General features: G+C 40.8%; 1 protein-coding gene across 4 annotated transcripts in view; it reads right to left on the minus strand.

The window, feature by feature from the left end:
* Positions 1-5,303: 5,303 nt before the first annotated feature.
* Positions 5,304-22,429, minus strand: part of Ptpn21 (protein tyrosine phosphatase non-receptor type 21) — a 64,914-nt gene continuing 47,788 nt past the window's right edge. For 3 of the 4 annotated variants that reach the window (XM_087195452.1, XM_004837092.3, XM_087195453.1), the window contains 7 exons: positions 19,322-20,778; positions 14,379-14,516; positions 12,987-13,208; positions 10,837-10,965; positions 10,413-10,647; positions 9,839-9,999; positions 5,304-9,207 (listed from right to left, as the gene is read on the minus strand). In XM_087195452.1, coding sequence (XP_087051578.1) covers positions 9,079-9,207; positions 9,839-9,999; positions 10,413-10,647; positions 10,837-10,965; positions 12,987-13,208; positions 14,379-14,516; positions 19,322-20,778 — 2,471 coding nt within the window. In that variant the 3' untranslated portion in view covers positions 5,304-9,078. The remainder of the gene's footprint in view (positions 9,208-9,838; positions 10,000-10,412; positions 10,648-10,836; positions 10,966-12,986; positions 13,209-14,378; positions 14,517-19,321; positions 20,779-22,429) is intronic. The other variant, XR_002389692.2, reaches the window with a different exon arrangement.

The raw sequence follows: 22,429 nt of genomic DNA on the forward strand, positions 1-22,429 counted from the left end.
AAATGGTTGGAGCTTAAGGGGAGGTTTAAGTACCAAGTTGTAGGAGAAACAGGAAGCTGATTCCACTTCTCTTTACACTCAAAATTTGAATTTCTAGGGAAATAATTCGGCCAATTGTTAAGTTACAGGAAAATTTCCTCATTTGCTCACATTTAAAATGGTATAAAATAACATCTTCCTTTAGAAGACTTACTTTAAAGTCACATTTTTAACTCAATGAAGCCAATCAGTAAAGATCAGCACAGGTTTTATAGGGTAGGACTATAAGTGCAAGTGAACAAATGAACTGTATGGCTGCCAATGACTTATTTTATTGTGGGCCTTGGTTTTAAGGAGCTTGGGCTAGATGCCAAAAATTTCTTTTCACTTTAATACACCAAAGTTAGTTTTATCTTAATTCTTAAGGTCTGCATAATTTTATCTAGAAGTAGAAATATCCATTCACCTTTCATGTGCTAGGGTAGTATTGGAAAGCAATCTGCTAAATTGCTTCACACTCTGGAGATAGAAGATGGCACCCTAACAAGCTACTTTCCCTAGATCTTTTAAAAGCAGGCAGATGGAATGAGGAATGAATGGTATACCCAAAAGGAACAAGTCCATGTGTTCAAAGGCCAGTAGGAACAGCTTGGATTGTAAGGAAAATTTTGCTCTAGGGCAAATCTTGTTGGCTTGGGAATCCTTGTTTGTACTAACATTCAAATTTGATACAAAAACACCTAGCAGTCCTGAATATGAAGCTTCCAAAACTCAACTAGTTCTTTGGATATCCTTAAATGGCTGAGTTAACCTTCGAATTTCTCCTGAAAGGGAGACTATACAATTGTACTGGTTTTCTACTGCTGCTAATGTTACCGCAAACAGTTCTGAAAGTTGAAAGTCCTACAATCAAGGGTTTGCCATGGCTGCACTCCTTTTGGGCTCCAGGGGAGATTTTTGCCTTTTTCAGCTTTGAAGTCACCTGTAGCCCTTCATTTGTGGCTGCCTCCATCTTCCAGTCCAGTAGGATCTTCAAATATATCTCCCTTATAAACACCTTTGTGATTACTTTGAGCCCACATAGATAATCTAGGATCATCTCTCCATTTAAAGATCCTTAATCACAGCTGAAAAGTCCCTTTTACCATGTACAATAACATTCACAACTTCAGAGGATTAGGGTGTGGTTATCTTTGGGGAGCCATTATTCATCCTACCACAACTATAAGTATCATTAACCAAATAAAAAACTGCCTAAACTTCAGAGCCTATTAATTATAGTTCAGCTGTGTAATGAATCCCAAATTGGGATCCATGTTGAACATCTATGGCTTTTTAATTACTAAAACAGTGGTTCTCAAACCAATGTGCATCAGAATCCCCTAGAGAACTTGTTAAGGCAAATTTCTGGGCCCTGACCCCGTGGCTTCTAATTCAGAATTTCAGATTGGGGGTAGAGTTCAAGAATTCACATTCCTAACAAGATTCCAAGTGCTGCTGCTGGTGGTCCAGAAATAACCCCGTTAAAAGATGGATGATGTAGAAACCAATAAATAGCAGTAAGTTCCAATACAGGGATAACCATGGGAGCTCCATAGACCCACTACAAAGTTGATATTGTTGGGAACTGCACCAACTAACATTTATTCTTCAACTATGTTAATTGTTCCATAAATACCCTCGTTACTGAAGCTGGCTATTTTGACAGGTGCATTCTAACTTTCAAATGATTAATTACTATGGAGATGTGTGATGACAGGTTGGCAACTATTAAAACATCTCTTATGCAGCACATTAAATAATGGAATGAAGAAATAGGACTAATTTAATTATATACCTATATCCAAAAGACCTACAGTGAAAAGAGGCAAAAATAGATTTAATTACACTATATTCACACACAAGTCATGTTTCTTTACATATTTATTTTCATGGCAAAAATAGACTATAATATATTCATTTCACATTAATATATTCAGCCATTCAAGCTTTTTTGCCCATTAAATGTACACACTTATACAAACCAATAGTTTAGAAGAATTAAGCTTTCATTAGACATTTTTATATTATCTTCAAACAATAGTACATAATATTGCTTTTTAAACTCGAAGATACTAGACAAATATTCTATTATTTTGAAAGTTAGAATTCCCAGTGCATGGCTTGAATTATAGGGCAAGTTTCTGGTGTATATTTCATATAATTTTTCTCCGAATTTTGTTTTTGTTTGTTAGGCATATCAAATCACATTAAACTGTTGGCTTTGTTTTAAATAAGCTTGCTTCATAGATTTTTTTAGACTATGCTTTGCTAAATTTACTGTGGGTGGCATTTGAGTTGCTTGTCTTTAATCAGCTAATAAAACACAGAAGTGTACACCAAAGTTCTGGTTTGTTACAGTGTAATTCTTCATTCACACTAAAGAGCTTCGTTATAAATCAGAATATTTTCCTCTATTAAGTACAATACATTAAAACATTGAGATGACTTCATAGAAAATACTTAATGGCATGGCTTGAATGTGTCCCCCAGGTTCATTCATTGAGAACTTAATCCCCAATGCAGTGGATCTGGAAGGTGGAGCCTTCAGGAGGCAGAGCCCTCACGAAGGGATTAATGCTATTACCACATCTCAGGAGAGTGTTATGAAGAGCCATCTCCCTACACACACCTTCTTCAAGGACCAAGCAGCAAGGCCCCTTTCCCAGCCACCATGACCATAAGATATCAGGTATTCTGTCACAGCAAAACATAAAAGGCTAATACTCTTTTAAGTGTGACATTTTAAAACTAACACATAAAAATCTAGGTATTTTATATTTTAATGTAAAAATTACTGGGGAACACAATAAAAAGCAAAATTATATCAGCCCATTGCCAAATCAATCTTTCGAGTAAGGTTTTTTTGTTTGTTTGTTTTTGGTATCCAGGATCGAACTCGGTTTCTTGCACTTGCGAGGCAGGCGGCGGAACCACTGAGCTAAATAAATCCCTGGCCCAAGTAAGGTTTAATTGTGTAAGTTTTTTAAATCTCATGAGGCATTGAGAAGTATTTTTATTTAATCTGTTGCTTAGAATTTGACTATACTGATTAATATATAATAACTCAATCCTACCAAAAATTAAGCTGATTACCTTTAGTATAGAATTGTAAAAAAATTCTAATATGGACAGGGTCTAAAACCAACCATATTATTAGAAGTTTTTGAAAAACATTAAGAGTCATCCCTATACAACTGCTTCCTCGATTTCTCTATTGTGCCACAAAGACCAAACTATGTGGCTATGACCCATTACAGCTGTACCACAAACAGTAGTTGGAGATTACTCTATTTTCTTATACTTTTTCTTTTGCCTTTTTGTTTGACTCACATGGGCTAAAGGTTTTATATTATTTTAAATTCTGTCTTTATTAAATTTGTTCTGCAGGGCCGGGGATTTAGCTCAAGGGTTTCGCTGCCTGCTGCGCAAGCGCAAGGACTGGAGTTCGATTCCCAGTACCAAAAAAAAATCTGTTCTGCAAATAACTCTGTCACTTCTGGTGGATATTTTTACTTCTTTCAGACTATTTATTGGACTGAACTAATGTTGCACTGGTATTATTCGGTATTATTCCAGTAAAATATAAAAGCTTTCCAAAATGCTTTCAGGACATTTTATAAAATTAAGACATTATTTAATAAATATCACTCTAAGTAACAAAAGCTTTGTCTCATTCAATGGTCCATTAATTTCAGGTGATCTTTAATAAACTTCCAGGATAAAAAACAATTTGGACAGCCTCTTAGCATATGGAAGCAGTCTGACCTGTGATATTTGTGTCTTATGAAAATTGAGTACCTAAATTGATACTTCCCGTTCATTTGTTCAATTCTCATTTGATGAATTAGCAGATGGAAATGGAAATCCAACTATCATTAAATCTGAACCAGCCTCATCAATTTACTCAAAAAAATGAAACATGATGGATTCATATTCTTGCCAACCCAGTAATAATCCAACCTTATGAATTTCTTTGGCAGTGTGGATTTGCTCCAAAGAGTGAATTCTAGCTGGGGATTTAGCTCAGTGATTCCACCACCTGCCTCGCAAACGCAAGGTTCCGAGTTCGATCCCCAGTACCAAAAAAAAAAAAAAAGTGAATTGTGTAGATTTTTGTTTTACCAAGTTTTAAGTGCAAATTCAAAATACACATGGACACTTAAATGTTAATAGTATTTATGTTTGACAACTGAAATAAACTACCAGTCTTTTTTACAGTTTACAATGGACCTACCAGTTCAGTTAAAATTGTGGGTTTTTTACACTGAAATTACACTGTATCTGTGCTGCTCTACCCGCACACAAACCCCAGACCGTGGACGAGCCAAGGGGTTGCACAGATTTTATATGGTCCTTTTATTTGCCACACAACAAAGTCATTAAATGGAAGTTAAAGAATAATGACAAAAACACTTATCTAACTAGTAATTTTCAGAAATTTGGGACCCTATATAAAACATACTGTTACAAGTCCTACAGGCAGAAATGCAAACACAATTATTCCTTTCCTGTGTGCGTTGGTACTTGTTTAGAAAGTTAAAGCTTAACCTAAAAGCATATGGTTAACCCATCAAAATATTGGAAAATGTTTAGATTTTTACCCCAAAGTTTTGAAAACTAAGTATTTTAATTTTTCAGACTAGACATTTGTAGAAACAATGTGCAGGCCGATCTTAATTCCTCAAAGGTGACCTAGAGATATCCTTTACACAATACCATTTGACTCGAACTGCCCCTCCCTCAGCTGGGTGCTGTAGACCTTACACTTCCTTAGCCCATACCTTTCCCCCCATTTCAATCCCTGGACAATACTGAGGAGGATAGGATAAGCAAGTAGCAACGGGAAAGGTAGAGGTGTGTTTTCCTAATTTACTCTTACCTGCCACATGTGACAGGAAGTTTCACAGGCACCACTGGTGCTCACTTCAAAGTCTTCCCTGTTCCTTACCCACACGCCACTCAAGTTTCTGCAACCAATGCTGATACTCCTGTAAAGATTTCCCCTCCACCATTGGCCAATCTGACCTCAATTGTTTTCTGAGCCGCAGTTGCCACTGCCTGGCAGAACCAGGGAGATTCATGCTCCGATCTCACTACCAGGGCAAAAAGTAGGGGGAAAAGTTGCCCTACATATTCTTGGGAGTACAAAACAACAGTGATGTGGTTCCGTACCACATTCAGGCCCCCTGTGGTTTATGTAACCTTCAGAAGGACAAACCAAGAAAGTAAAACTCAGAGTACCATTTACATGGGTGTTACTATATCTCAATTCAACACAGAAGTGAACTTGTACAGTAAAATTTTTATTTGGGAATTGCCTAAAATATACAGAAAATTTTAACACTTTAACAATCCAAGGACCTTTCAAATATTTTCTAAAGTCCACCCACCTCCAAAACACACAGACCCTGAATTTTCTGATATTTACTCATTTTTCTATAAGTAACTATCGATGACAGGATAAATGGAGCCTTTGTCTACTGGAATTTCAAAAACTTGTGTTGTTTTGAGATATGTTTCCTCAGGAAAAAAAAAATTTGTTGTTGTTGTTGTTTTGTTTTTCTGAGACAGGGACTTGATATATAGCTTAAACTGGCCTTAAACTCACTCCATAGCCCCAGGATGGCCTCAAATTTGCAGCCATCCTCCTGTCTCAGCCTCCTGAGTGCTAGGATTACAGGTCTGTGCCACCACGCCTGGGTCTTAGGCAAATTCTTAATGCAGCATTCTCTCTACTTCTTAAATCCCTGTCCCTCAGCTCAAAAGAGAGCCTCATAGAATATAACATTCTTTTTTGGCTTTTTAAATAAACTTCAAACTGGGAAGGAATCATTTTAGCTATGTAATCTTCTTGGTGGAAAGCCAATTCTCCTAAATTTATATCCAAGACAGTCCTTTAAAAAGTCTAACCAAAAAAATAATACATTACTTCAAGCCACAGCTTTGAAAAAAATTTACAATAAATAGTAATTCCTGTCTCTATTTGTTCATACAAATCTTAATATACTTGTTCTTGATAAACTGCAGCTGACCTCTAATACATATTATAGAGCTGTACACTTTATATATTTAGCCACCTTTTCTTACTATTGTGAACATCAACCTATCAGCATATTTGAAATGGCACTGGCCAAGCCATGCTGCCTCCCTCCTTTGTATTTTGGGCTATTTCTGTTTCTGGAAGTTTCTAAGGAAGCACGGGTCCAGCTTCTGTTTTAATCCTGCCAAGGGATTTTTTAAATACTAAATTCTACAGCTTCCTGAATGCTTCACAGTAGATGTTTCAGAAGAAAATACTTAATAATGACTATAACTAACATCCCTGATCGTATTTTTAAATGATCACTTTCTGGGCTCAAAACTGTCAACTAGAAAATTTCAAGAAAGAACCCCACTAATCAGAAAAACTGATACAAGAGATACCAAAGGTGATCAGTAGAAACACTGGTTTGTAACCGACCCTTTGTGGAAATGTACGTTTTGGTAATTCTGACATGAAATTAATATTAAGGAACTAAAAGACACTAAGACAGAAACCATCGTATAAGGCTGCCACATAGTAATGTCCTGAATCCAGAGGTCGTAAACCTATGGAACCTCAATGTTCTACATAATTTGTTCTTGTAAATCACATTATTTCAAAGTCCAATAGTGTACATTTATTTTTATTTAGAAATTTTCTTATTCAGTAACTGCAACTAAGTTTAAAATTACATGATACTTAGAAGTGATGTCAAACGTGACATTTTAAGAGTGACAGATTTAAACAGTGTAATTTTGCCCTCTTAAAATTTTACTTATCAAATTATCACAGCAGGAATACAAATATACCATATATTACTCTTTAATTAGACTTTTGCTTTACACTATGTTCTTGTCAATGGTCACTTCAAACTGTAACCCTGATAGGCATTTTTCAAAAACGTACCATTGGAAAACAAAAAGCTTCAGAAAAAAATCCTGTCCTTAAATAATGTAGGAATGAGAAATATTAGTATTTTAAAAACCTCTTACTTCATTTCTTCTGAGGAGCTTTTTTGGAGTATTTTCACTTGAGTCTATTCTTTAACCAAAGTCTTAAGATAATTTTAGATTTAAAATTGGTATCTTGTTCCTAAGTGAGATGTCCACTTTCAGTACTGCCTTTCATTTGAATTATCCGACTTTTCCCCCAAAGTGGCTGGTTTCTGGGTGCAGTTAGGTTGGAAGTCCCATCTTGTGGCTGATGACATGTATTCAGCTGTTATGATAGTAAGTTTAACTGCTTTAGGGAGGAAATGGGAATGAGAAAAATGCTTAGAATATTGTGATTTGGGGAAATAATGCTAGAATCGACATTTTAGAAGCTCTCTATTGTGGGGAATCAGCCTCAGAATCCGGGAAAAGGAGATGGCTCCTCAGCTACCTGTACCAGTTCATCCTTGCCAACTCAACAGGAAGTGCGCATGAAGCCACCTTAGGCTGCCAAAGACGATGCTCTCCCACTTCAACTCAGTCTAGCAGTCTCATGGGCTGTGCCTCAGTGGGATGGGGGAGAGGGGACTAACTACTTAAAACTGAACCCAGGGCTGAACGCTAGAGGATTCAGGAGGTAAACTTCAAGTACCGCCTAATACCACAGCAATTTCTGGTGGCCCCACAAATTTGGGCTGTGGATTTGCGAGAAGAGTTGAAGCTACTTACTATTCCCTTATTTCAATCAAAATAAAATAAAGCCTCTTCAAGGCTTCTTTGAATGATAATACAAACCTCGATTTGTGGGGGGAAAAAATAATGCAGGATTTGGAGGAAGAATCCCAAGAAAACAGAGTAATAGACAGTGGGAGGCTGTGAATGCCCTGGGATAAGCCGGGGGCTTGGGCCCCATACTCTCGGCCTCACTCTCCGCCCTGGCCTCTCAGTCTGAGCAGAGATAACACTGCATTTCTGCAACGACAAATCATCCTGCTTTACCATCACACGCCACCTACTCTGGTCTCATCATCCCATATACTCTTTTTTTTTTTGGTACTGGGGATCGAACTCACTACCTTGCCCTTGCGAGGCAGGTGGCGGCACCACTAAGCTAAATCCCCAGCCTAATTCCACATACTCTTAATCCTCTACAAAACACATCCACAACAACTGCCATTGTTATTCTCAAGTAATAAAGCAAAACATATATTAAAACTCAGATTTTGTTTTTAACAGAAAAAGTGCTTAAAACCATCCTATGCAATTGTTTTTCACTTCATTTTCAACCAATAAAATAAAACTCTTTTAGGCTTACGAGTAATACTGAAAAAATAGTGAATCTGATTTTCTTGCATTTTAAGCCATGTGCCTTCATTCTCAACTTTTATTTACATTAACTGATGCATTTCAGTATCTTTGTGAGTTGAGCCCTGTTTGGAAAATTCAGAAGGTACAAATATATAGATTTTTTTAGGATAAAAAATTTTCTGAATATAAAAATGCTTTCTATGTTTCAAAATAACACTTTCAGATTCTCTTTATAGTTTGAGCTTGGAAACTAAACCATTAAGTACCCAAGGTTTTTTAAAAAAATAACAAAAGATAATATGGTTTTAAACATGTTGTACACAAACCACTCAATCTGTGGATCACCCCCATAGAAAGTTCAGTTTGTCACTAAGAAGACCGCTAAATATTTCAGTCATAACATAAAATTCCATCATCAAAAACTAGCTTAAGATAGAAATCTATGTTTTAATGATTGCCAGAAGTGTCCAGAATAGCTTCAGTAATAGAATTGTCTAGAAAATACAATCTCCAAAATGTGTGCAAGAAGCGCAAATCAGACAGCCCGAAGCAGGACAATGCCCTGGAAACCGAGTCCTCCTCCTTCCGCACCTGTCCCAGGTCCCAGATCCCCCTCTTCAGCCTCATGCTTTTCACATTTCCTCTAGTGCACTGCTACTCACACTGTACCATTCCTGTCCTGATGGATTTCTAGTGTGATCAAGTGTCGAGGAGAAAGCATGAGTTAGGCAAGCACTTTTTTTTAAAGTTGTTAACACTTCGTATGATTGGGTCCCCGTAAGAAGGTATGGGAGCTCAGATGAGCCTGGAGCTTTTCAGGAACTGAATGAGCACTTTGTACACAAACGTGTACTGGCAGAGCGTCTGTACCAGCATCATTCTCTGTTGCCTGAGCATGTCCAGCACTCTTGGGATGTCCAGCACCTAGGGCAAGAAAAACAGTGATGAAGGCAATCCTCTTCTCAGAGGAGAAAAAGGCTGGGGGACAGCTGGTGCCCTAGCGAAATCTGGTTAGGAGATGGGCACGCTCTGGTCTCTGCTCAGCCTTAGCATCTTCTGTAATCCATGACTGCTGCCATCTTATTAAACACAAACAGAACATCCATGCAAATTGTTTCTTCAGTGTTCCCTGAGCATAGCTCTCTGACTTTGGTTCTATGTAAATCTCTTTCTCACTAGATTACCAAGATTCAACAGAAACACGGTGTGCTAGGTGCTATCAGAGTTTAGTTCAGCATTTCCCACGGAGATACCAGGCCACACTAATCATCCTTGAAATACTAAAAGGTATTCCAGGAAAAATAGAGTTGTGAGTTCAAATGTAAAAAACATTTGAGCCTTATTTACTGGATGGTGTCTCAGTCCTTAATATGCTAGTAGGTTCTGAAAATCTCCAAGAAGACACCATCTTTTGCAGGGAAGACAGTAACATTCTGCGGCCACCACAGTCCCAAGAAATGTGTCCAAACGGGCTTGTAGGTGACTATGCCTCTCTCCTTCCCAGCCTATTATTTTCCCCTCCAAAAAAGGTCAGGCTTAACATGGAAGTTATCACCTCATTGTGTTCCAGACAGGCAATCATGATCTCTGACAGAATGACAACGCCAGTCCTTCCTACCCCAGCGCTGCAGTGGACCAACAGTGGAGGGTTGAGGCTTCTGGGTTCACTTGTGCTATTAGTATGGCGTCGAACAGACTGGATCTCTTCAAGGTATGCTGTGAAAAATCATGAAACAGAAGAATACTCAGGGATTAAAGCATATTGAATTGACACCTCAATTTTCACATTCTCTCCATGGATTGAGAAAATTACAAATAGCAGCACTGGGTGCCAGGCAACCCACCCTAGCCACTGCCTGTGGCTGTGGGAAAATCAGCGCCTCTGCCTGGCCTCCACTTTCTCATCTCCAAACTGCCTGGAGGGACATGCTCTGAGGGTTGGTAGTGACACTCCACTTGCTACCAGACTGTATCTTTAAAATGTCTCCTGGCAAGCCTTTCCAAAGCATTTATATTCTTTATTTTAAAACAAGTCTAAAGCTTGTATGAGACAACACAAAGGAAGTATTTCAGAAACAAAGTCTTCTTCTCTGGCCTGAGGAGGCTGTCCTGGAAACAAAGACACTTACATAAAAATCCCTTGAGGTCCTCAGGACAGCCATGCTCAGGCCAGTCTGTGTACTGGAGATGCCAAACTGTCCTCTCCTGCCCCGTGAGAAGATGCTTCATCTTCAAGCCTGTGGTGGCATAGCAGCCAGAGTCCGTGCGGAACCGAGTTGTGATCTTAAACCTCCCATAGGTGACGGTGTTGTGCCTGGAACCAAGTCGTGGCCAATACCTAAAGCTCTTCTCCCTTCCACCCTCCTGTTAAAGACAAGTACGGTTCAACAGCAGCACGAGATCCAGCCACAGGTGCCCTTCACACAGGTAGTGTCTGAAACTCAGAATCACCATCCCACCCTGCCTTTGTCTCTAAAGGTCAGGATTCTATGTGATTAACATAAATAGTTCTTTGGAGGCTGAGAAAATCAATTAACAGAAATGAGCGCTTACCTCTTCTGCTGTCACCATTGCTATAATTGCAATTCCCTGTTCCCACACCATCTGCCAAAAATCCTGACAGGTATTTTGTAATGGTCCCTGTGTGGCAATATAATCCCACTCAATTCCACTGACAGAGACCTGGAATTAGAAAAGGTTAAAAAATTACTCTGTGCGCGCGTGTGTGTGTGTGTGTGTGTGTGTGTGTCTGTGTGTGTGTGTGTGTGTGTAAAGAATATATGTATGATTCTAGGTATGTGTTCATGGTAGCCCTAAAAAAGTGAAATGGATTATTCAGCAGAATAAGAAGAGGCTTAGATCTTTGTCAATATTATATCCATTATTGCCATTTTTATAAATTGTGTACTGTGAATTTACATCACACCTATGTGACCTGGGGCAATCTGACAACCCCTAAGTCTCAGTTCTTATCTATAAAATAAAAACGTTGCCTATCCTCATAGGGCTGTTGTGAAGACTGAGAAGATACATATGGTGCCTGTCACAGAATAAGCACTTTATTGCTGCGATGGTTCCTTTCATAAAGGTAATATAGACATCATAGTACCCCAAATTTCAAACAGAATTTGCCCCCTGAAGTAGTAAAAGATGATGGAAAAAGGACTGACAATTAAAACCAACCCCGAAGTTAAATGTCAAATTTAGAAGAGAAAAAAAACTTCCTACTCAAGGTGGTCTCACCTCCAAACTTGTAAGTTGAGTTAACTTCCCATAATATACCAAGTTTCAAGTTAAGACTCCATATCCTTAAAAACAGTCTAATATAACAGGGTAATGACTGAATATGCAGCTCAGAAACCTGGCTTATATCTCAACTCCACTGATATTGAGTGAAGACAATAACTGTATTCTGACTGCCCATCAAACATCAAACCCTATGCAAGCCCTGTTCCCACATGCTATCCTCTCCCACTGCCAGCCCCAGCCCAACTGCACACTGTCTCACTGAACACCCTCTTGGTGGCAGACAGGTGGGCCTCACAGGTGATACAGCAGTCAAAGCCTGTGGGGTAAAGGGATTACGTTTCTATACTAAGAAATGCTCAAACTGAGGTCTCACGGCTGGCACGTAGTATATCTAGGAACTGTCTCTTTCCAATTCTGAAGCTCATCCTCTCTCCTCTATTCTTCAGGTGGCCACTAATAACACTTCAGAGCCTCAGCGTCATTCAGTTCTTATCTATCCAGTCAAATGCTTGGTTTTTAAGTACATGATATCCAAATAAAAAGAAAACAAGATAGTACATGCATAATTCTTAAAAACCACCAAGGGGTGCTAGCAAGCACACAGAGATTGCAAGGTCTTCAGAAAGCCTCAGGTGTCAGACTGCTCTCTTATCAAATATGACTTGCAAACTGAAGAAAACGTGGGAAAGAAAAAAATTAACACCAAACCATAGACACCTACTCATTTCTCCTTTCCAAAGTAAAGAAGCAAGTCTAGCCAGCAAGAACAAAGAGCACAAAGATGGAGAAGACAGAACATCTGGCTTTACTCAGCCACCTGTTCTGAATCATCACTTTTTCTATTTTAAAGACTGTAACATTACCCCATTTAAATGGCATCAGACTGTTTTTAGGGAAAAAAAAAGTCTTTCAAAGAACAAAGTGATATTTAAAAACAATCACAGAAGGATGCAAAGAGAACAGATGGCACCTTCAGAAGTAAAAGCTTTTGTGAACACCATTGAAAACCCCAGACACCTTTGTAACATAAAAGTATATGCAGGTATGTGAAGAGGAAACACTAGCAAGCAATTCAGTGGCTCCTGTAAGAATTTTTTTTGCATCTACTTGAGTCTTTTTCATTCTCTGTCGTATGTTAAGCCAAATAAGAATTTATGAGCTAGAAAGAGGTCTTCAGAGTTAAAAGGACAAAGTTCTAAAGTCAGGCAAATAAAGGCAGCCTAAGACCTGGTGACAGTATTGGGGACAGAGAGGTTTTCCATAGGGAGACATGGACAGGATTCTGACTCTGTCTGATAAACACCTCATGTGACACTGAAGTATGGACTTTCCAGAACGTAGCTGCCACAATGATTCAAAACTGGGGTGTTTTTAGAATACAGATCAGAATACAATTCTTACCGTTCCTACCCAAAACTACATGTGCTATTTATTGCTCTGGATGTTACTCTCACCTTAATATGTGATGCGTTGATATAACCAGTATTGTTTTCCTTGGTGGGGACCAACTCCACTCTCGCATCTTCATAGGGAAGGACATCCTGAAATCTATTTCTTTCTGCATTTTCAGGGAGTCGGGCTGTTGAGCACACCCCATCAACTAGCCGTTTTTTAGGAATTCTTTCATATTCTGTGAATACCATTCCCTGTTCTAACCGCTGTTCCAGCATTTTACACTATAAATAAAACACGGGATAAAATGAATATAGTTATTGCACTGCTGCATTTTGACATACATTTGAAATCTTTGTTTTCTGCTTCAAGTCCAGCATTACCTACTGAATATTCTACATGAAATATTGAAAATTCTACATGAAACCAAAGTTAAATTTTTTTTTTTGGTACTGGGATCAAACTCGGGCCCTTGCACTTGTGAGGCAGGCGGCAGAACCACTGAGCTAAATCCCCGGCCCCTCAAAGTTAAAATATTAACAAGCCACAACAAGTTGAAGAACAAAAACCAGGGCTGGGGATTTAGCTCAGTGGTTCTGCCGCCTGCCATGCAAGTGCAAGGTCCCAAGTTCGATCCCCAAAACCAAAAAAAAAAGAACAAAAACCATATCTTTGTTGGCAATTCATATAATGCAACATTCTGTTTAAAGTTAATAATTGGCCTGAAGTAATTTGTTGAATTTTTTTTTTTCTCTAAGTCAATGGTCAATTTTGAGACCCTTAGGAAACAGAATTCTCCAGTGAGCAGTACTATAAATTTTAGGGTAGGATAATCAGTTCCAACATCTACAAGTACTTCCCTTTTGTAATAAATGATATATAAAATACTGAAAACAGTAGTAAACTAGGAACCACTTCTAGGACTGGGCTAAAAACAAATTCATGCTTATCTGATTTTTATAATAAAATTGAATTGAAAATATATCTTATAAAGAAGTTTAAAAACTCTGGTAATATTTACTCTTAAGATAAATTTTCGATATAATGAAACAGTCAATGTCTGCTTTCTTTCTTATGTGTACACATATACATTTTTCTCACGTTAAGACCATCAAAAACCAAGACTGGGGCCAAGGATTTAGCTCAGTGGTTCCGCACCTGCCTCACAAGCACAAGGTCCCAAGTTTGATCCCTGGTACCAAAAAAAAAAACCAAGACTGCCCCAAACAACTGGCAGAAGACAAAGAAGAACATTAAAAAACAAGAAATAAACATCCAAGCCTGAAATTATCTACTAAGACATTAGCTAAACGTGTGCTCCAATTTTGTGGCTCAGATTATAAAATTCCTTAACATTCATTTCTAATTATTAAATTGTGCTAGAAAATTCACTGAAACTTCATAAAGACATTTTTGTAGTATGCACAAAGCCAATGCATCCTTCACAGACATACCCTTTCATCATTCGTCGCTCTGGTGGACACTTCCTTTCCTTCATCAGGCAGAGGCAGTCGGGACAGGGAGAGTCCATTGAGAGCGGCCAACTTAAGAGGACCAACTTTTTTTGCATCCACTCGAGTCTTTTTCATTCCCTGTAAAAATATTCACATGTATATATGAAATACATACAGATGCAATCCTTTCAAAAGAAATCTCAGACTGAAGACTAGAAACAAAGAGTGTCCTCTTTTGCCAACACCCGAAAGAGAGATTCCACTCCTTTGCACATCACTTGTTTAATAAACATTAGGAGAAACACATTCCTTTCAAGGCCAAAGCCCTGATAAGTCTTCCAGATAGGAGGTTTTGAAACCCAATTGGTTACAGGCTCTGTTGCAATGAAAGGTGAGGCTCCAGGCGGGCAGCATTCCTTACAGAACTCCCAAATTTCAAAACATGACACAAAAAAATCAGCCGCAGTCCACAAAAAAACTTTAAAATACAATCATTTCATTCTAATGTGCTTTAAAAAAAGTATTTCTAAAATATAAAGTTTTAAAACTTTCTTTAAAAAGTAAATGCTTTCTGTGGCAGCTCCTTTGAGCACTGCCTTTTCCACACCGGTCAACATTTCAGTGCAGAACTGGGAGGCCTGAGTTGGATCATTACGCTTCTCTGAATGGCCACATTTTTAAACCAGGACAAAAAAACAGGGCTGAACTCTCTATCAAGAGGACAGCATGTAAGAGACAGTACCAACAGAATTCTTTTTTGAAGACAGGTGCTTCCTAAAGCTTTTTTAAAATTTTTTTATTTTAATGTAACACAAGTAGATATTAGAAAGTATTTTTAAACTCTTCTCACTTCTATGGAAAAAATAATGCAACGTGGGAACACAATGTTAAGTGAAATAAGTCAGACACACAAGCTTAAATATAGGGTGTCTCCTAAAGTTACTATTAAACCTAACGATGTTCCTCTTCATAGCAAATAAGCCTAAGAATGCTAAGTCTCCTTAGGTATTCTATATCTCCTTGGAAGCCCTAATATCATGAGAGCAGCTCAGTTTGAAAGAAATGGTTTTCTTTGTTCTGTCTTAAAGATGAAATCAGCTTTACTCGAGCTCTATGTGCTTACCAAAGGCCACGAAACCCCAGGATCAATAATATAGCAAGAAAAAGAAAAGACATTTTGTTGAGGGTTAAAAAAACAAAAGGGCTATAAGATTGCTACTATAATTGGAGATTGTGACTGGTACCTAACTCAAAAAGTTAACTGCAATAATTTGTAATTTTATAATTCATATTTTATCATGAGCTCCCCACATAATGAATCTGAACTAGGATATGGGTAGAATCCTGGGTTGAAGTCCAGCCTCTGACTAACATCCTTCACATAAGTCACCTTCTCTTCTAAATCTCATCCTGAAAGAGAGACCCACAGACAGACACTCACACAAACTTAAGAGGGCCTAATTTGGCTGAAATTTCATGATTCTAATATATATAAAACACAGTGGTGTGCTGGTAATGTCTAACAACTGGCTCCTGTGGGAAATTCTGACTGACGTTTGTCAATTTCCATGGTATAAACACTTCTATCACAGCTCACTGCAAACTGCCAATGTGCCATCAGTTGGCTCGCAAGATTCCTGAAATTTTAAGTCAGCTCCTGTTAGCCTGTATAAGCTCACGTTAGCACTTAGCTGCTTGAAAAGGACTCACAACATCCCATGCTGACATGCTGAATAAAGTCAAGTGGCTGTAAGGTCAGTTCAAAAGTTACTATTGGAAAAAGTCAAAATGAGTCTTGAAAATCCCTTAGTTAGTTCTTAGAGTACAAGTACACGGTTTTAAATGCATGGTGATGTGCATCCCTGTACTGTGATGTCTTATGTGTAAACCACTGCACAAGACTACAAGGTGCACCAAGGAGAAACTCCTTGTGTAGAAACTCCTTGATTCTCTTATGTGTAAACCACTGCACAAGACTACAAGGTGCACCAAGGAGAAACTCCTTGTGTAGGTGTATGAGCACCCAAACCAGTCTGCCTTGGAGATAGCAATCAAGTCCATGGAGTAGGGAGAGATGGGTGGAGAATTCTGAACTGTTCTTTCTTATCTAAAATTTATTTCACCATTTTTAACACTAAACCTCTTTAACCTTAATTCACATTAGTATATTTGTTTGTTGTAATCATTACACAAAATAATGGCAACCCCGTTTCACTGTGAAGGGGTCAGAGATCTAGAAGGGGGTTGGCTCTGTAACTCTTGGGAAGGCCATAAGTTAGCATATGATGCAAACTCACAGTGATAAAGTCATATTGGCTGACACTTCTGACGCAACAGGACCTCATTTTATTTGACAGCAACTTTCTGGGGTTCTCCCATTCACAAATGAGACATCTGAGTCACAGAAAGACTAAGCAGCTTTCTCAAAGTCACAAAGCTGCCTTTTATTATAAAAGAATCTGTGTCAAAACAATCAAAAAAGGGCCGGGGATTTAGTCCAGTGGTGGCGCTGCCTGCTTTGCAAGCACAAGGTCCTGAGTTCGATCCTCAATATAAAAAGAATTTTTTTTTTTAAACTCTCAGTACAATTACTTATGCTAAGTCATTTAATTAAAAAAGCACTTTTTCATGCCTAACCTCATGTGGGACTTAATACTACAAGGCAAGAGGGCAGGCCAAGGGTGACTGTCCCTGGATTACAGACGTGGAAGCTGAAGTTTAATGCATGAAGGGTCCTGCCTACTGAGCAGAAAATTAATAAATAGCAGAATCTAGACTGAGGCCCAAGGTTTTTAACTCTTAGGACTATACTCTTTCCCTTGACCAAAGCTGCTGTACAGAAAGTAAAATCTTAAAAATATAAATAAATAAAATTTAAAAAGAGAAAGTAAAATCTTTTTATGCAAAAAGAAGGGAGCCAGAAGCATAATCTGATTACTTAATTTTATTAATACTGCAGGTCTTAAAAGTCATTGAGAGAGAAATTTTGTATTTCAAAGAGAATCAAACTGACCAGTCTTCAGATTCATCTGAACTTGCCAGGCCCCATTCAAAACATAGGGGGATAAAATACTGGGCATTCTCAAAACTGTTATTTGGAGAAAGTACTTGGGTTACACATAAAGACAAGAGCTCTTAACATAACATAAGGCCCTGTCCAGCTGCTGGGGTACTCAGGCAGAGCTACTGTGCAACCTCCACACCTCATTCCCCCCTCTGAATCTGCTTGTCAGCCTGTGCCCTTGACCTTGGTCCACCTGAGGCACTGGTTTTTACTATTTAGATAGGTAAGAGTTACACTCAGGAACAATTAAAAATGAAATTCAAACCCAAACTTGATTAAAAGAAAGCATTTCTCTTATAAGAGAAACCCAAAATATAAATAAAGAGCAAAATAACAGACATCCTAGGAAACAGGGAGACACATCTTTTGCAAAAGGGAAGGGGACCAATAGATGGAGAAAGGGGAGAGAGAAGAGAGGAAAAGGAAAAAAAAAAAAAAAAGAATTAACGTGTGTTATGTACATGTACCAACTTCCCACAATGAATGGAGGCATTATGTACAGCAACCATGTACTAATAAAAAACTAAGAACTGAAAAAAGAAATCCATGGCACTTTCGTAGATGGTTTTTGTCCATGTACAATGCTCTTTGTCAAGATGTTTTAATACCGTGTGAGTTTTTTCTTGCCTATCAAGATGATGCAGCATCTCTGAGGATCTCCTAACTAGCCCAGAAGCACATGTGAAACACGCCATCATTCTGTCTAGCAGGACAGGGGAGGAGAGTCCGAGTGGCCAGGACCCCGGCTTGGCATTTGCGGGGCATGGGAGACAAGGTGTGGGCCATAAGGAGTTGGACGCTGGAGCAATGCAGTAAGATGAGTGGGAGTGGACACGCTTCATGACAAGGCCACAAATTCTTAGCCAAAGGTCCAGAACTCAATGAGTATCAGTGGACAGACAGAACAGCAAGCCTTCAACAAGCAACTGTGACTTAGTAAAATATTATATACAGTATATAGTACCTTCACACAGAACAGTGTAGAAAAGGTCAAGCCTGGTCAGGCACTCTATCTGTGTGACCTTGGAAAAGTTACTTAATATCTCAGAGTCTATTTCTTTATTTGCAAAATGTGCATAGCAATAGGCTTCTTGTAAACTGGACACAGCAAAGTAAATAGCAGCTAGACATGATGTTATCAGGCTCTTTCACATTTTGCTTCAAATACATAAGAAATACTTCATTTTTATTTATTATACCGAATAATAAAGAGCTGCTATTTCTACAAGGGACTTTCCTTGAACTCTTGAGTTCATTTACTCTTTCTTCTAAAGGGACCTTCTAAAGGGACCTGGAGCTCTGAGATCTTTGCCTTCATAAAGTACCACTTTCTCAACCCAAAATCATTCTCCAGTCCTCAGAGGTCATAGCCAAGATGTTCAAGCTACATCCATAGGCTCTGGCCTTAAAAGTCATCCACACAGTTAGGAAGGCAGCCTTGGATGCTACACACACACTCTGTCACCTGAGCAAACTGAACAAACCCAGCCCTGCACGCTGCATCTTTTTAATGGGTGGTCAGTGCAGCCATCTTGGCTGAGGTCATAAAATCTTCTTTTTCCTAATGCTGCATTACTACAACACTTCAGTCTTCCCATTCCATCCCACAGAACCTTTGGGTCCAATTTATTCTCTCTCTAGTAAAACTACTGACATTTTCATCAATTCCCTATAATTTCCATATAGAAACTTAAATGTGTTCACAAAATAGGATAAAAATAAGGCAACATGCAGGATGAAAAATGTTAAACAGATTTTAAAAAAAGCTGAGAAACATCAGAAGTGACGAGTCAAAGGCAAAAGGAGGGAGAGGAGGGAGGGACAGATTAAAGGCACACTGGTCCGGGCCCTGAAGGGACCTTGCTCCGCGGACCCTTACCCCCAGTGGCGGGAGTCCTTCCACGATGTTCTTCTTCGCCGAGAGCAGATCTGACACCGGCCTTTTCTTCAGGGAGTCCCTCCTGGCCCGGTATCGCCCCGACATGGTGAGGTCGGACTCGGACATGGAGGGCGTCAGCAGGCCTTCTCTTCGGGGGCACGGTGCTTCCACAATCATGTGGACAGGGCTCAAGTCCCTCGCCCTCTTCTTGGCCTCTGGGATATGGGCCTTGGGCTCGAGAATATGCAGAGGGCCGGGGACCTGTGCCATGGCACAGGGGTGGCTCCGCGGCAGCTCCGGGGCGTAGGCGGCCAGCGGCCGGGGCTCGGGCCGGGCGGAGAGCGCGGCTGGTGCTTTGGGGTCCTCTTCGAACTCCTCCTCCTCCTCCTCGCTGCTGTGGATCAGCATGGTGGCGTCCGAAAGAGACTTCTTGTGGCCATACCTCCCGCCGTCTGGCTCCTCGGCCTCATCCTCCTTGGCTCTGTCGCTGCAGACGCTGGGCTGGGAGCCGGCCAGGAGCATGCGCGGGGCCGAGGTCGGGGCCGCGTCCGCCGCCGACGCTGACAGCGTGCGCTCCTTGAGCCGCAGCCCCTCCAGGCCGTGTGCCAGCCCCGCCAGCTCGATGCTGTTGCGCTTCTGCAGCTGGGCGTGGCGCACCACAGTGAGGGGCTCGCTGACCTCCTGCAGCGAGTGCGCCACCGGCAGGCTGTCCTCCTGGAAGGTCTGCACCGAGTGGTGCACGCGCCGCGTGATGAGGTCAGGGTTGCTGCTGCTGATGTACAGGTGACGGGACAGGTCGGGGGTGCTGTTGGCCGGCCTGGGGTAGGGGTATGGCGGCGGTGGGCGGTACACCTGGGTCCGCATGATGTTGGGAGCCGGGTAATCCTGGGCCTGGAGCTGCACGTTGGTCAGCTCGGGCACGCTGACCGCGCCCACCACCGGCCGCCTCTCGGCAGGGTAGGGGTAGGGCGACTGGCTGTGGAAACTGTAGTTCAGATTGAACGCGTAGTGGGCCGACTGCGGGGAGGCGAAGTGTGCGTGCTCTCGGATCTCAGGCTGGCTGTAGACCAGGGCGTCAGGCCTGCTGTATGCATAGGAGTTGCCAATGTTGAGGTTTCTCAGGGAATGGCTCTGCCTCTCAGCGTGCACCATGCCCCTGTTGAGCTGCTTCATCACAGTCTCGTAGTCTGGGGTCGGGCGGTAAGAAGGAGGTATCAGGGCGCTGTGGCGGTGCGAGGGTATGTAGTCGGGTCTCGTGACGTCACTTCCGGTAATGCTGGGGTTGGAGGACATCGGGGAGGGCTGCAGGTAGGGCTGAGGGTTGTTCAAGGAGTTGGTGCTGTGCGCGCTGTAGACGCTGCCGTTCCGGATTCTACCATTGACGTCCACCTGGGCTCTGTCCAAGCTCGTCTGGGAGTGACAATAATATCCGTTGTGGTTGGGCACAAAGATGTTATCTGGGGGGAGAAAAAGTTTGTAAATGTACTTTAAAATGAGATTTTTAAAATGAATTAAATCGGGCCGTTTACTCGAGGCAAATACTGAGAAAGGCCCTGAATTTGGATGAGATTTTCAACACAGCCTGTAAACATTCTTGCTAAATAAACCACCTGTACTCATGCTACCTGAGCTTGGCTCTGCCGGCTGTTAAGGTCGGGGTTCAGGATCTGGTACCTGATAAAGCTTGGTCTCATCTAAACCCAATGTGGAGTGTAACTGTGTGACAAAACAGTGTCTTTTTCAGAAAGTTAAAAACATCTACTTCAAGGGCGGGGGATTTAGCTCAGTGGCCCCATGCCTGCCTCAAAAGCTCAACGTCCTGAGTTCGATCCCCGGTACACCCCCCCCCCCAAAATCTACTTCATCAGAGACACAAAACTGACTTTTGGGATCTCTGCAGAACTGAAGGCAGAGATGTTGCTCAAGATCCAGAACCAGTGACTGCTGTTTCTCCCTGTACAGCGATGTGGCCTGCTGATTCTGAGCTAGTTCAAGGTATCTATAAACATTTCCTTCACTGGGGTTTTAGATTGCCTGTACTGTATAAATTCTTCCAGAATGAAGGCAAAACTTCCATATGAAAGGAAAACAGTGTAGTAGGGTATGAGGTTCTCCAGTCCAAAGAGTCACTGGTGGCTACAAGAAGAGGCCAGCCACTAGGGGCCCAGAGGCCCAGAAGAGCCAAGCTAAGACAGCTGTAGCCACTGTCTGCCCTGGCCCCACATTTCAGTAAGGCTTGGGTCCAGGGCTCACAGAATCAGAGATTAATTTTGCAATGGTGTATGTGTGTTCCTGTCCCAAGCTGGAAGGGGCCATGTTTCTCCCAGCTGATCTGTTGTAGCTCACCTGAATCTCTTTACTAATGAGTGTGACTTCCTAAATTTCAAAGATAACTCAACAGACAAGTGCTTTGGAGAACAGTTTCCTTTGATAAGCATTCTTTGGGTGCTTTGAAAGCCCCACAATGTTTAAGTGACAACTGATTATTGAAATGATACACCACTGTCCAGGGGGCACATTGGACTCTGGTGCACACACAGCTCTGAAGAATGCCTACTCTTCTTACTTCTGACACATGTGCTTTCCTCATCCATGGAACACTCTGCTGTTGCTAAATCTCTGGAGTCCCTCTCTTCTAACTGCCTACATCATAGCTCAGATCCTCACTCCTGCTTGTCCGTACTGGTATGACACCTGCCTACCTGGTGTTTCTACCACCAGGCTGCTCTCTGTATGCCTCAAATCATCCAATCATTTGAGAGCCTGTTATATGTGTGAAAGACTATACTAAAAGCAGAAGGAGGAAAACATAACTGGAATACAGGCAAGTAGGCTGGCAATCACCATAATTTAAGAAAGGAGAAGAGACAAGGAAGACTCACGTCCAGCTGAGACTAAGTTAATCAGTACAGAGAAGAAAGAAATGATCAAAAACAACCTCATAGAAGCTATAGCACTCAAGAGGCCTTGTGTGATGGGAGAAGTAGGCATGCCCAGCATCCATCAGCACGCAAATCACTCCGCCTCTGAGAGTACACTGGTTATGCCTCCTCATCCGTTCATGGTGGGCACAGCCTACCATATGTGATTAGTTGTAGTCAAAGGGAA

Source organism: Heterocephalus glaber, unplaced genomic scaffold (assembly GCF_053883595.1).
Source record: "Heterocephalus glaber isolate CG9 unplaced genomic scaffold, H.glaber_assembly_v1.0 deba00001608, whole genome shotgun sequence".
Lineage (NCBI taxonomy): Eukaryota > Metazoa > Chordata > Mammalia > Rodentia > Bathyergidae > Heterocephalus > Heterocephalus glaber.